The 14,882-nt window shown below is 40.1% G+C and overlaps 1 protein-coding gene across 1 annotated transcript in view; it reads left to right on the top strand.

The window, feature by feature from the left end:
• EEFSEC (eukaryotic elongation factor, selenocysteine-tRNA specific) overlaps positions 1-14,639 on the top strand; it is a 122,963-nt gene extending 108,324 nt beyond the window's left edge. Inside the window, exon 7 of the mRNA XM_005522074.2 lies at positions 11,090-14,639. Within this exon, the coding sequence (XP_005522131.1) occupies positions 11,090-11,274 (185 nt within the window). The 3' untranslated portion in view covers positions 11,275-14,639. The remainder of the gene's footprint in view (positions 1-11,089) is intronic.
• Positions 14,640-14,882: the final 243 nt, after the last annotated feature.

The following is a 14,882-nucleotide window of genomic DNA, read 5'->3' as shown; positions in this document are numbered from 1 at the left end:
AAAAGGCAGCCTGGGGGAAGATGAATATCACCAAACTTAAACTCTGGGCCAGTGCTGAGCAGCAGATGCCTGGGATATGGCAGCGGAGTTGGTCCAGCTTAACTGGCTGCTGCGGTGCCTCCCCCACATCAGGAGTCCCAGGCGAGGTGGGAGGATCACAGACGGGCCTGTGGAGTGAGCACTTTGATTTGGAGCTGCTTTGTAATGAACTGCCTTTGATTGTGTGTCAGGTCTGCCAACCTGAACTTCTTCCGCATTGTATACATTTCTGAGAGGCTGCTCCAGGAGATACTGGGCACTGGTGCTGGTTTTGTTGTTGTTGTTCCCTTTTCACTGGGATGATGAAGGTTTAGTCCCTTGTGTTGAATGCAGAACCTGGTTTTAGTTGTTTCTGCTCACCTTGGTGCACACAACGTGAGCATTGTTGGTTTTATTTACTGTTCAATAATGAGTGTTCAAAAATGAGTGCTGACAAAAACACAATCAAAAGTGCTTTCTGGCCCGCTGCTGAGTAGCTCTGGGCTGATAAACTCCCTCACTGGATAGAAATTTAGTGCCAAAGGGATATTCTGTGTTTTTTTAAAAACTATAAAAGCTCCTGTGCTTAGTGGTTCCTTCATCTATTTTTACATACCTAACTGTACTCTCCTGGGACATGTTTGAGATATTGTTCCTCTTGATCTGAGAATTTAATCAGGAAGGACTCCCTCAGTAATAAAACTTGTGAAAATCTGTCCTGTACGACAGTTGTCATAGACTCTCCCAAATTCTACTCTGTTTATATCTGCATGTTTCCTGGTACTCTGCCAGGAGAGAGAGAACTTAGGAGATGCTGTGATAGTAACTGTGATTTCAAGACGCTGTTTTGATTTTGAGTGTTTTGAATGGTCTTTGGTATTTCATGATGAGCTGCCTGTAATTTTTCTACTGTTGGATTGTAAGAAGAGCTTGCCTATAATCCCAAGCTTCCAACATTTCATTCATATGTATTAATAATTTGATTCCTTATTAGTTCCATGAATTTTTCATAGTTGCTCCTGTTACGCACTGGGCATTTTCCATGCATTCAGTTTTGCTTCAGGGAGCTTGAAGAATGTGTGGACTGAAATCACAGCGCTAGTGTGAGTGGAGCCTCTCCCTGTAGGTACGCTGGGAGAGTGAGTACAGCATTTACACATGATTTCAATGGCTGTTGAGTGACCATCAAATTAACATAGAGTTTTAAAATTGTTGGTATGATAGATCAGCTGCCATAATTGCGACCTTGTTACTGTACTGAAAGACCATGCAGAAATTAATTTGAAAATTTCCTCTAGGCTAGTGGAACAGTGTTGAATTTGAGGCCAGAAATACGATCATAGTGGTTGTCTTTTAGCTCTGACAGTTCATCCATTGTATGGTGTGTACACTTAATTTGTGTAGCTTAGACCTAGTGCATGGTGCACTGCAGTCTTCCTAGACCCTGTATTAAGGTTAGTCCCTGCTCACAGAAACACAAAGTTTTGTAGCATACAACTCACAGTTGTGTTCCAAGAGTGCAAGGTAGAAAGTCCTCTGTTCTTAGGGAATTACTCCAAGAAGACTTGGCCAACAAATGGCCGTGGTGCACTGTGCAACAGCAGCTGTCTTGGCCTATAAAAAGGGGTCAGGTTTGGTACTCTGAACTGATTTCTGCTGCAGGATGGCCAACTGACCAAGGAATGAAGACCTTAAGTATGTCACTTCATCTCCATGTTGTCATTTAGGGCTGAAGTGGTATATTTTGGAAAACCCACTGTGGGAACTGCAAATATCTTTCTAAAGTGTGTGTGGGCTTGTGTATATTTACTTAAGTAATGAGATGGATGCTGAACAGTGGTGTCATACATGATGGGGATTTGACAAGTTCAGACATGTCCTGCTATGTGGCTCCAGATGCCAGTGGTCCATTTGTAACTTGTGTTTAATAGTTGCATTTGAAATTTTTCAAAATTAATTTGTCAAATTTTTGAAAAATAAGGTTAAAAAGGTGGATGTATTATGTAAATTTGGGAAATCGGATAATATATCCTGATCATCTTGCTGGAAATTGAGAAATATAAAGCTGAATGAATGGCATACTCAATGCAGTGTGTTATGCTGGGTCCCCTCAGTGTGGATGACAGGTTTAGGATGAAGAGAGGAGGGGGAAGGGGCAGGCAAGGCAAGCACAGGGAAGCTCACCACTGTTACCTACTCAGTAGCTCAGCAGCTACAGTGTGGTGCTGGAGTCTGTGCTCCATTTAGCAATATGAAAAATATCAGACTGAAAATCAAGACGCTGACTTCATGTAGAAGGTATGGCAGACTAATTAAAGAAAAAAATGTGTACCAATTGAGCCTATAAAACTCTTCCTGACCTTGAGAAAACTCCCAGAGAGCTGTGGGAAACTCCAATCTGTCCCCTCTGAACTTTTTTGTGTTGTTGTTTAAATATAGTAACTGCTTTTTTAATTAAAAAGAAAAATTAGATGGCATTTCAAATTGTGTCCATGGTGCCTTGGGGACCTATTACAGTACAAATTACCCTCTACTATTTAGTGAGGTCTTGTTTACTATTGTGTGAAGCAAGGGTTACCAGTGTAAGGATGTAGGACAAGAAGGGCCCTTCTTTGAAAGTCTGGCTCTGCACATGAAAGTGACGCCAACAATTGGAAGCAATTTGTGGAATTGTTTGATTATATTAATTATGGCACCAGCAAACAGTGCTTGGGAAACAGTTTTGTTTTCTTGCATTCTTTCTTGATTGCTTGCAGCAAAAGCCAAGATACAAAATGTGCCTTTAAGGACTGCCGGAGAGCGCAGTTCAAGCCATTGTGTGGAATTGGCAGTGAGCTTGAAAGGGTTGTGTCCGGCTTGATGGGAGAGTTTTCCAAATAGAGCTTTGGCCTGAACTTCACCCAGGTCAGCTTCTTAAATTAAAACAGCTTCTGTCTTCCTCATCAAGGAAGATTGGCTCCTCCCCTGCAAAGTAGGAGCTCATCATGAAATCCATGTTATTTCCAGTAGTACCACTTCTTACAATGATGTCTTTCCAAAAGCCTGTATAAACTTAAATTGATACACAAGACTCATTCCTGCTCACCACTGAGCTGCAGCCTTCTCTGATGTGGTACAGGGCAGCTGTTCCCCAATTTATGGGAAGATGTTTTATTTGTTAAGGATTTCTAAGCAGTCTGCCATGTTGAGACTGCAGGAGTAGCACTGCTGATGCAGGCTGGCTGTCACAATAGTGTTTGGTTGGGACATGGGGCAGTCTGCTTCTGCTCAAAGTGGCTGTAAGATTTTTATTTTTTTGTCTTTGTCATTAGACAATGAATTATGAATGTTTTGCATAGATCTCAAACATCATGCTGAGGATTTAGCACATTTGGAAGGAAGGAGACTCCTTTCTTGTCTCCTTGGAGGCTGGTTGCTCCCTGGCCAACTTCTTGCTGTAGCCCTATTAATATTCACAAGCAAAACAAGGTGGTAATAACTGATCTTGTACTGGCCAGAGAAGAAAAACTGCTCCTCTCTGGAGTTTGAAATTTTAGCAGAATATTTGAGAGAGCTGACAAGAGATGTGGGAAAGGTGGTGTGAATTCAAAATAGAATTACTGGAGAATTGTGAAGGGATTTACATAAGTAAAATTCATTGCTTGATCTGTGAAAGTAGTTGAAGCTCAAACCCTGAGCTCCTGAGAGTAGCAAGGAAAGGAGTATCCCTTGTTTCTTGAGTGAATCTCTGGTCAACTATTACATTGAAACAGTCTTGGTAATCATATTATATTTGTTATCGTGGTGATGAACACCTGGGAACAGAGATTGCCTCCTGTAAAGAGAACTTAAATCTTCTGCCTGGAAAAGGTTTATAGATGTTGACACTGATGTCAGGTGGAGAATTTCTGCCTGATCCTGGGCTCCAGTTAGCTCAGGACAGTTTCACCCCTGCTCTTTCTAAAGCACAACATATTCATGATAGGCAGGTGGGATGCCAAGCTAGACAGGATCAGCAGTCTCTAGATGACCCTGCACTGTTTTGCATTCGAGGTCCCTAATATGGTGTTTATGGGTACAGTAACAAAGCACTTTTGTCCTTGGAAGGCTCACAAAGATCTTGTTTTTGCTGATCAGTTTGGGGATTTTTTGTTTTGTTTGGGTTTTTGTTTTGTTGGTGTATTGGGTTTGGTTTTTGTTCGGGGATTTTGGGGGTTTTTTGCTGGGATATTGAAGGTGCAAAATTGCATTAATAAAGTCAAAAGGCAGGATTTGGGGTAATTTAGCAGAGGAGAAGAGAAGCGAAGCAGAGTTGTTAACCGATGTAAGGAGTTGAAGCAGCAGGTTGTTATGTTTTGTTGCTCTTGTCCTTTCTGCCTGATTGCAGAGATAGCTGGAACAGGAGAGGCTGGGCAAATAGATCTTCTCATTTTGGAATGCCTCTGCCTGTTGTTTAAATCAAAACTCCAGAGTGTTACTTCAGGGATGTTATATGAGCTTTTCAAGTTTTTGGGGTGCATAGAAACAGTTTTGTAGAACTGCTGACATGTTTCGGGACTAGTTAGAAAACAAGCGTGTGCTTTCTAGTGTATTGTGGGACTCTATTGTGGGTCTTATAACACTGGTATATCCATTAATTTTGCTGGAAACCAATGATAAATCTATTACTCTTATTTTAAAGTTGATCAGAATGTGAAACAAATTGGAGTACTGCTCTATTTGCACCTTGTACCCTTCTTTGGACATAGGTAGCTATGATTTTTTAAAGAATGGATGTCTTTTAAGGATGGATAAATATATATAGTTTTTAATTGTATTGTGCTGAAATACAGGATTCTTGAGTCCTGCCGTAACTGGCAAAAAGTTTCAATTTCCATTCAGTGGTCCATCATTGCAGTAAGCTGAGGAAGAGGCTGGTCTTTGTACACTCTCTGGTGAAGCCCCTCTGCATCAGACTGGCATGGATGTCTCCATCTGGGCCTCTAATTATTTCTGATTTTCAGGTCAACCAGCTTTTGTACTCTCTATTAGCAAGAGCTGATGCAGGCACACACTCTCTAACTGTGTAATTAGGGTTCAGGCTCTGAGAGTTCAATTTAAGGAAATCCTGAAATTGTGCAAACCAGCTGGTACGAATAATCCATTGTGAGTGAGGATTATCCCCAACACTTTGCCTCTTTCAAGTTTTGCTCTTTTCTTCCTTCCCTCGGGAGGAAAGAAAAATGGCTGCCTGTCACATTAAAAGGTTACGTTTGCTTCGGATAAAAATTATTTCCAACATCAAATATGCTACTTGTTCTCTGATGTTCAGTCAATTTTTAACATTTGAATGTTGACAGGAATCAAGAAGTTGAATGTAGCTGAGTATTCTGCCTGCAGTGTTTGAAGGAAGTGAATAGGATATTTTGTTTACAGAAGGGAGAAGCAAGTCCAGTTTCCCACTGAAACTGCTCACCAATTCCTGGATGGAATGGAAGGTTTGGCAATAGTATCAGCAAGTCAAGAACAGTCTAGCAATTTCTTAATATGTAATGCAGAAAGGAATATTTTGTATTCCCAGGGTAGCTGCTGGTGTAGCCTCAGTATGCCTTTTCCTAACAGCATGGTGAGGATCCTGAGCCAGCACTTTTCCAGCAAACCATGGCAAGTACCAGTGCAGGATAGGATGAACTTTCAATTTGGGCCTGAAAGCAAAGCTCTCATTAATTGAGAGCATTGAAATCTTTTAACATTATTTTTCTTTCCTGTTAAAATTCTTATGCTGTAAGAAAACTGTGTAATCATCCATGCAAAAACTTCCATGCTCACCAGCATAGTTAGCAATAGGCTTTTTTTACAAGTGTGCACAAGAGAAGGGAGTTCTGAAGTTCAGCAAAATAAATTATTCTCCCTGGCTGTGCTGGAAAGCATGCCCTGCACCTATATTATTACACCTGTTTTCAATGATGGGTTTATCAGTTGCATAAAAATTGCTCCTGTTTCTGGCTGGGCTACAAGGTGATACTGTATTATCTTGCTTCTCGTCTAAAGTGTCTGGCATTCAGTCCTTAAAATCTTGCTTTCAAACACAATGTTTCGTTAGCTTTGAAGGAGACAGGACTATTCCTAAATATTGAAGGGAACTGTGAAAATTGGAAATGGAAATATAGAGATGGGAAAATTGGAAAATTAAGTTGGAAAAGGGGGAGAGAGAGATAAAACTCCTGAAGAGTTGAATAGCAAGTGAGTCAAGGAAGAAGGAGCTGGACTTTTGCTGGAAAGAACAGAGACCACCCTTGGAGACCTTCTGAAGGAGCAGGGAAGCAGAAGGCTAATAAGAAAAAAAGTCAACAAATCTGACAAGGGATGTTGATAAGGAATGACAGTATTAAGTGAAGGAGGATGTGTAGTGGAGAAGTTAAAAGTGTAAAAGGCAAAGTAGAGTCCAAGGTTACAGGTAATAAATGAAATAAATATTTATATGGGGCAAAAGCACCGAGGTGCTCCTTCACCCTGCTGTTGGGTGAGCAAAAGGAATTAGAGGAGCAGATACTGTGTCAGCTTTCATCCTCCTTCCAGCTGAAGCAGTAGTAAAAACAAAGCAAAAATAAACCTGATTGTGGTGCTGTGTGTGGGTGTTGTGATTTGTGTCCGGGCTGGCATTCCAGGCTGGCTGCTGGGGGGATCCCATCCCGGGCCCACCGCTGGATCTGCGGGAGGGCAAAACTTGGGTCCGTGGGAGTAACTTCCCTGGAGGGAGGGAGGGAGGGGAGCTGAACTGATTGTGTATACATAAAATTGGATTTTAACCTGTACGCAAGAAGCTGTCCAGAGTTCTCGTGTGGAATTTCCATATGAAGTGGTTAAAATGTTTCTGTGCAAATTTCTTGTGTGAGCAATTGTAAAACTCAACACTGCCATTCATTTAACTGTGCAAGATGCTGCAAATCACAAAGCTGATAGCTTTTTATTTGTGAAAATTGTATAAAATACTGTGTTTTTCCTTTATTTTGTGCATGTGAATTTGTTTTTGACTTGGAAAATATTTTTACTGATGTGGTATTGCTTTTCATTTGAATTTGAAAATGCATTTTTTTATTAATATTTATAAATGGATCAGTTTGGACTTAATCTGTCAGGCTATTCTGAGACAAAGGATATTAAAGAGTCTGTATTTTCATTTGTTAATTAACAATAGTTGAAAAGAATGAAGTAGATTACACTGTTTTACAACTAGATTTTCATATCTAACCTGAGTGGATGCTAAAAGTACATTTTGCATAAGTCCTTGTCTGGGCACTTCTTACAGATGTGGTTTTGATGGGTAGGAATGAATTTGCTAAGCTTTCACATATCTTATATGCCTTTGAGGATGGCCCATTAATAATATTAATACATAGGTATTTTCCATTGTTGTATGCAAGGCATTTTTTAGAACTTTGAAGCTAAATTTTTTTTTTTTATATACATGGACCTTTTCAATTTAATCCATTAGCAACTTGGCAAAATAAAGTAATTGTCCAACAGGGGAAGAAAAAAAAATCTATTAACATTTGCTACAAATCCGAGTAGTACAGGCAGCACTTAATTAATGGAACAGATTTCTCACTATGTGTTCAAGCTAACACAGCTATTGTTCAGCAGAGATTAGACCCTTAATGTAAGTAAGTTAAACTAGACCTCCATCTAAAAATATCCATCATTTCAGCTATTAAAGCTCTGATGTCTTCTTTGGTGACAGATATATTTCCCTTCATTTCCTTGGTTTTGTAAAATGTAAAGTATGCATTGTGTGTAATGTGAGAAATCCACGGAGGTAGATGAAACCCTGATTGTGCCTGTCTCTCTCTGCCTGCTCCTTTGTGCTGCTCCCTGTCTCAGAGCCTCCTCAGCCCCGAGACCTGCTGGAACCAGAGCAGAAAAACAGAAAATGCCATTTGTCAGGGTATGATGCCAGCCACCTAATCTGTTTGCAGAATGAGGGCCATGGGATCTGATTAGGTAATTTAGATACCGTGTGAGTTTGATAATACCTGAGCTGCTTTTGGCTGTCAGCCTGTCACTTCACCAGCAGGAACTACCACATTCTGCCATTTTTTCTTTAAACTTACCTGGAATACATTATTTAGCCCAAATAGGTGTTAAGTTCTGCAGGTGAGGTGTACCTTTACTACTTCTTTGTGGAAGTTAGTGATAGGGTGGAGGAGGTGAGGTGGCTCAGTTTTAAATACATTTCCCCAGTGGAGTTCCATATGCAGTGTGGTACTTTTTCTCATAAACAAAATTTTTCAGACATGAGATGCTTTCTTTGAATGCTGCAGATGCTGTGCCAGGTTTCAGTTGTGTTGGGCCATCCAAGCTCATGTCACTGGTGGATTTCAAGCTCAGTTCATCCACGGTGGTTATTTCACCCTCGTGGCTGAGACCTTCCTGACTTGCTGCTGCAGCCGAGGGTCTCTTTGGGGTGAGAGGCCAACCAGTGTCGTGTCCTGGTGGGCAAGGGCTTGCAGAGGCAGCCTGGCTTCTTCAGATACCCATAAGGGAAAATTTTGGCTGCAATTTTAATGCCACATCTCCTCCCTTCCTCTCTCCTTTCCGCCAATTAGCATTTTTTGGAAATTAGAGTCTCGCAAAGCCTGCTAACATAAATAAAAGTGTTTTAGGATTTGTTTGTTTTAATTAAAATGTGTCTTTCTGAAAGGATTTAGTTAAACATCTTTCTTAAACAGTGCTGTGCCAGTAACAGCAACATTTGTAATAGTGATAAGACCCAGAAAGGGAAACCAACTAGAAAGCAAAATGAAATGTTTCTTTGTCCAAAAAATAAATGGTCGTCTTAGAAAAGCGGAGGAAAGCCTGTGCAGGGATAGTTACAATTAGGCTGATCAAAACAGCAGAAAACATGAAGTATTAAGTATTAAATAAATTCTGCAAATGTAGTGAGTGGGGCTGTGTGAGGTCACTCTTTTGCTGTTTTTGTTTTCCCCTCTTTTGACTGTTGCTTTTTTTTTCTAGCAGCACCCATGACACTCTCAGAGCTTTCCAAATTGGAAATACTTGCTTTCCATGTAGTGATAAATTATTTTCATAGTGAAGATGGAGTGATTGTAAGGGTAATGATATTAATAGGATTTATATGAAAGCATCCAATTAAAAAACCGAAACAGCTGCATCAAACATGACTCTACAATGTAATAAAATCATATAATAAATATGTGGTCCTGCCAAACCATATTACCTAGTTTGATTAATTGAACCTTACATGTGCAAAGATACTCATTATCAGACTTCTCAGCCATCAAGGAAGAACAATCTCAATTATTTTCACAATGAAATAATCATTGTTTTTTTGTGTCCTGCCATCTGGAAAACAGAGAAAACAGCAGCTGGCATGACTCTGAAATGCATGATCTTGCAGAACTGTGCAAAGTTGATTCTGCTTGATGCTGGACTCCTGCAGCCTTGGTGTGGGCTGTAATTTATTAATTTATTTAGTTATATAAAAGACATGTTGCTTTTCTCCTCTATTGGACCCTTGCACTTTTTTTTCTTTTTTTTCTTTTTTTTTTTTTTTTTTTTTGTTGGTTGGGGTTTTTATGGGGGTTTTGTTTTGGGGTTTTTTTGTGCTGTTGGTTTTTTGGTTGGGTTTTTTTGTTGAGTTTTTCTTCTTGTTGTTTCTCGTTTTGTTTTGGGGTTTTTTTTTCCAAAACAAAGACTCCTCTCTCTGTGAAAGTCTCACAACTGCAGGGCCTTAGGGATGGTTTACAGGCTCTGGTTGTGAAATGGCAGATGGGCAGTTTCCTGGTTTTGCTCCAACACTTCCCCATTTCCTCCCTTCCCCTGGCCATACGCTGGGAATGCTGCTGCAGCGGTTTGCTCTGCCACAGGCGGATGAGGAGGTGGGCTCTGGGGCTGTGTCCCCCTGCCATCAGCTGTCAGTGCCTCTGCATGTGTCTGCACTGGAGCAGCTCACCTGTGCCCGCAGACCTCCTGTCTCCAGTGAGTCATAAGCATCTCAATCTTTTTGTCAGGCCGTGATATGAGAATCCGCATCTGAATTTCAGTATTAGGAGAGAGAAGCTGATTAAGTGTTTGCGATAAGGTTATATGACACCACAGGTTAAAAATACCTGAACTGATCTTGGCCCAGTGCCTGAAAAGCACATTGCAGAATATTCAGGTGGCACTGAAAAAGCTTCTGAGGAATTTGTTGTCTTCTGCTTTATGCAAGTGCTTCTTCAGGAGTGGTCTTCTAGGAGTCTCTTGTTTTACAGCATTTATTTGTACTTTCCTAGCTTGCATTTCTTATCTAAAATGTTACTGGTGTGTTGAGTTAGAAGAGAAAATAAAGGTGTAATAAACCCTGGCTGCTTAGGAAGAAAAGGACAAATAATTTTGTTTGTCACAAATGTCTGGAGAAACAAAATACTATGCAGCTTAATTCTAGTGCCCCTAAGCAATAAGCAGTGCAAGTTGAAATCCCTAACAAATACTTTTTCTTAACAAAATAAAAACAAAAACCCAACAAACAAAAACAAACACAAAACCTGTATAATTTACAGTGTGCAAGTTATAAAAAAAGCAGTGTGCTTCTGGTAAATCCAGAAAATAGACTTAAAGAAATTCAACAATCTTCTGAGTCTTGTGACTCTCTATAATTTTAGGGTTTTACTAGTTCCTTTTTATTCATGACTTATATTTTTATAAATATTCTTAGTGATGACAAGAAACTTTGGGTATGTATCTTACATAATACAAAAGGTCTGCCAAGTAAAAAGACTTAGACCAGGGAAGCTGGTCTGGCTTGTTTAAATTCTTTCCTGTGTTTAATACTTTAAAAGCTGCAGATGAACACTGAAGGATTCAGGATACTGCACTGAATTTGTGGTATCACTGTTGTGAACTTTGTTACATTTAAAGACTTCTCTTATTTTCTATGTAAATTACCATATTGTAGGAGTCTTACACAGAAATGTGATTTCCCTAATGCATTTGATTTACTTTCTTATTTCCTTTGGTTGATTTCAGAGGAAAACATGCCTGCTCATTTTTTCTAGTTCTCTGAAATGTGATGTTGAGTGTGTTAGTTATGTGTGTTCTTGTTCTTTTACAGATGGGCTGAAGCCAGATACCAAGATGCTGCTAACTGCTGCCTCCAAGAAGAAATCTAAGGGAGGGAAGGGGGATGTGACCAAAGAGGATGAAAGCAGCAAGAATGATTCAGCCCAACCTATTACTATCTCTCTTATCTTTAAAAGATATGTTTTTGACACACAGAAGAAAATGATTCAATCGTGAGGAAGCAAGAGAGGCCTCTGATTACACCTCAGAGTCCAGACCCTGAAATGCATTGAGTGGGAATGTGTTTCCTGTCCAAACACATTAGACCTGTTACTTCCTCACAAACAGAACCTGGAAGCTTGTGCTGACTGTGCCCCCTTCCAAAATCTCTGCAATCTCATATTGTTCTGTTCAGATTTGCTTATTTTGTCATCTCTGTGATGTGCATCTTTATGGGATCTCAGAGAATTTCACCTGCCAGATGAACACATTTGGGTGTACATTCTAATTGCACTGTTTTCCTGGGTAATTGTGTTTAAGTTTCTCTTGATTTAGAAGTTTGCCACCAGTGTTAATCTAAATCAAGTCAAGATGTGAATTTCATATGACCCACAAAGCTGATTATTCTAGGCTTACTTCCTTGAGCAAAATGGGAGACAGAAAGCACACTATTTAATAGGTGAAACCTAAAATGGATGTTTCACATTCCTTCAGTTGGAACTTTGTAAGATGCTATCTGAGAGATGGTATGGATGTTTTTTATAAATATGATTTGTATCTAGAAATGTTTTTCATATTAAACATAATGATCTGTGCAGCTGAGAATCTTAATTGTTTGCTGTTCCAAAGGTTCAAAATTTATCTTCAGTAACATTTTATGTAACTTTTCTGATTTTCCTGCCTGTTTTGCAATGAATCCTATTCCAAAACTGTTTTCTTTTTCTTTTTCCTTTTTTTTTTGTTTTGTTTTTTGTTTTTGGTTTGGTTTGGTTTGGGTTTTTTTTGTAATCAAAATGCCTTTAGTGTGTGAAAGAAAAAGTTGCCTCTGGAAATAGTCAAGGGCTTTGTTTCATTAAAATAATGATAGAAGATTGCTGCATAAGCCTTGTAAAATGAGTGTCTCCAAGACGCTTTAGAAACCATTAGTTTTTAATAGGGATTTCATGGCTGCTTTAGCTCTTTCTCTCAATTTCATGAAAAGGAAAGCACTGGTAATATCCCTACCTTGTTGCATACAAAGTATAGGACACCTTGACATGAAAACGAATGGCAGTTCCACAGATACGAAAGCTGCAGTCTGGAACAGAAATGGGACTTGTCAGCATGGCAAATGTCAATTCCTACCTTATGAACAAAAAGAGTACCTGCTTGTTGATGCTAAATAGCAGCCTCTGACCCATTTGCTGAAGTCAGCTATAGATGGTGACCATATGTATAATGTAAATGCATTAGGTGCACATGGAGGTAAATAATTGCTACATTCATTCTTATTAATTATATTATTATATCCCTTGATAGGTACGAGTCCATCATGTTAACATGATCCTGATTTTTTTGGTCTTTTCCTTTTAATTTCTAGGTAGCCAAAGTGGCTACAAATGGCAAAGCTATCGGCTACTGAGAGGATATTTACAGCTGGACAGTTGTGAGACAGGGCAAGCCTGTCTAAACTAGGCTGATGGTCCCCCTTTAAATCAGAACAGAATTAGTGCTTTATGCAATAATCCCAAACAGTTTCTGCTGAGTGAGTCCCAGCAAAGCTTTAGCACATCCCTTAAGATTATGGGGTATGCTTTCAGTGTGATCCCAGAGGAATTAGGCAGGCAACTTCAGCTATTGGCTTAACGTAACTTGTGCTGCCAGCCTTGCTGCTAAATGTGTCCTTCTGTAATGGAAAAAATGCATTTCACACCCCTGTCACCTTTCCTTCCCCATTTCTCTCTTCCTCCCAAACACCCCCAAAAGCAGTCTTTGGAAAGAATATTCATAATGTTATCTTTCTTTTAAGCCTTTATCAAATCCTATTTTGTACTCTGCACTGTTGTATCTGCCTCAGATACTGCAGCCATGGAACACAGAGAAACAGATCACATTGAAGGAACAGTGTTACTATCATCCCAAGTTAGTGTAAGAATTATGGGTATAGAAAAAACTAATTAAATACTCCTAATTATTAAGGAACTAATACTTGTATCTGTATAGTTCTAGTGTCCTTGCCAAATTTTCAATGCATTGCTAATTTGGAGTATTGGGAAGAAAAGGGGAGTGATCAGGAAAGGTGTTTCCAGAGTTGTTATCCTTGCACTTACAGGGTTTTGTCTTTTTCATTTCTAAGACACTTTTGAGTAGTTCTGGAGAGGAGGTTGTCAGTGTAAATGGGGGTTATGTATTTTCACAAAAGCCTATCTGATGAATGTTTTCTCCCCCACACCATGGATTGCCCTTAACAGGATCAGTGAGTCTGTTGTTATGGAACTTGATCCCTTTGAAAGCTCATTAACCCCGAACACTTAGATTTGCAGCCCTCTGCTTGGCTGAAAGGACTCCTAGTGCACGGAGTCCAGTGGTTTATTTGCTTGGGGTACTCCAAGGGAGTGAGCAGCAGTAATTCCAGAACTGGACCTACATCCCTTTCTCATCTAGTCTCTTGTAAACATATTTTTTAAATCTCCCTATCTTCGATTTAATTTCCAGACTGGCATACTTAACTTGGCATTTTTCTCCTGTCTTCTCAGTCTGAGACCTGATCTCCTCCTCGGTGCTCCCATTTCCTTCTTTGCTCATTGCTTCTCCTTGCTGTGGCTCTGCTCTTGCCCTGGAGATCCGTGGCAGGGCTCCCACAATGGTTGCTGGGAGCCCAGTGAGGTGGGGAGGGCTCTTGGCCTGCAGCTCATCCCAGTTCCTGTGTGCACTGAGGGGCTGCCTCTCTTCAGGCTTTGACCCCGGGCAGCTCTGATGGACCCAGAGGAGAAGGCTGTGGCCTTCACCTGCCACCCTACCCTGTCCTCGTGCCTTGGAATCCGCTGTGGAAAGCCCCTGTCACAAAGCCTCATCCTGCTCCTGTTGCAGAGGTTTGTGTAGGATACACAGCTGGGGAGTGATCTGTTGAAGACTGGGGTTTGGTTTTGTGTTTCTCCCAATGTAGAATTCCAAAGGGAGAACTTAAAGTGTGCCCAAGAACTTTGATTATAATGTGCTATTACTGCAGATCTCTGGCTGCTGTCCTGAGGCTGTTGGATACACATTCAAAAAAGGGTGAAATGGTGGAACAAAATGATTATGGGAAAATCAAAGCTTTTAGAGACATTTGTAGGATGAACAGATGTTCAAACATTCTTTTATTTGGTTTCCAGACAGACGTAGAGACTTTGCTTTCATCCTCATAATCAGTGCATTATGCTGTAATTTGTAAAAATGGCATTAAAAAAATATTAACAGGGTCACATTGTGATCTACTGACTCTGTGTCATTAAGCCGTGAAGTTAAGAACAGCAACGGGGAACATGGGTTAAATGCTGCAGAATGTACTGTACTAGCATATATTGTCAGACTGTATTAGAATGAATGGAAATGGAATAAAGATGTAAGGAGATTTTTTAATACTTTTAAGGTTGTCAGTGTTGCAAAACTAAAAATTATTACGGCTGTGCAGATGTTTGGTGAGTAATACATCTTCGGGGGGTGGGGAGAGTAGCAGGGAGAAAAGTTTCGTTTTTACAAGCCTGTTTTCTACTTTTCCTTGGAATTTGTTTAGGGACTGCAGTCTGGCTTGCGATCATGCCAGAGGTCTGGAGCCAGGAGGGTCAAAGCTGTGCTCATGGTAGCAAGGATTCAGTAGGTGGCAT

The sequence above is a fragment of the Pseudopodoces humilis genome, chromosome 13, assembly GCF_049639895.1.
Source record: "Pseudopodoces humilis isolate 2021_Gansu_Grassland_sample_001 chromosome 13, ASM4963989v1, whole genome shotgun sequence".
In the NCBI taxonomy this organism is placed as follows: domain Eukaryota; kingdom Metazoa; phylum Chordata; class Aves; order Passeriformes; family Paridae; genus Pseudopodoces; species Pseudopodoces humilis.
This window is presented reverse-complemented; position numbering and strand designations above follow the sequence as displayed.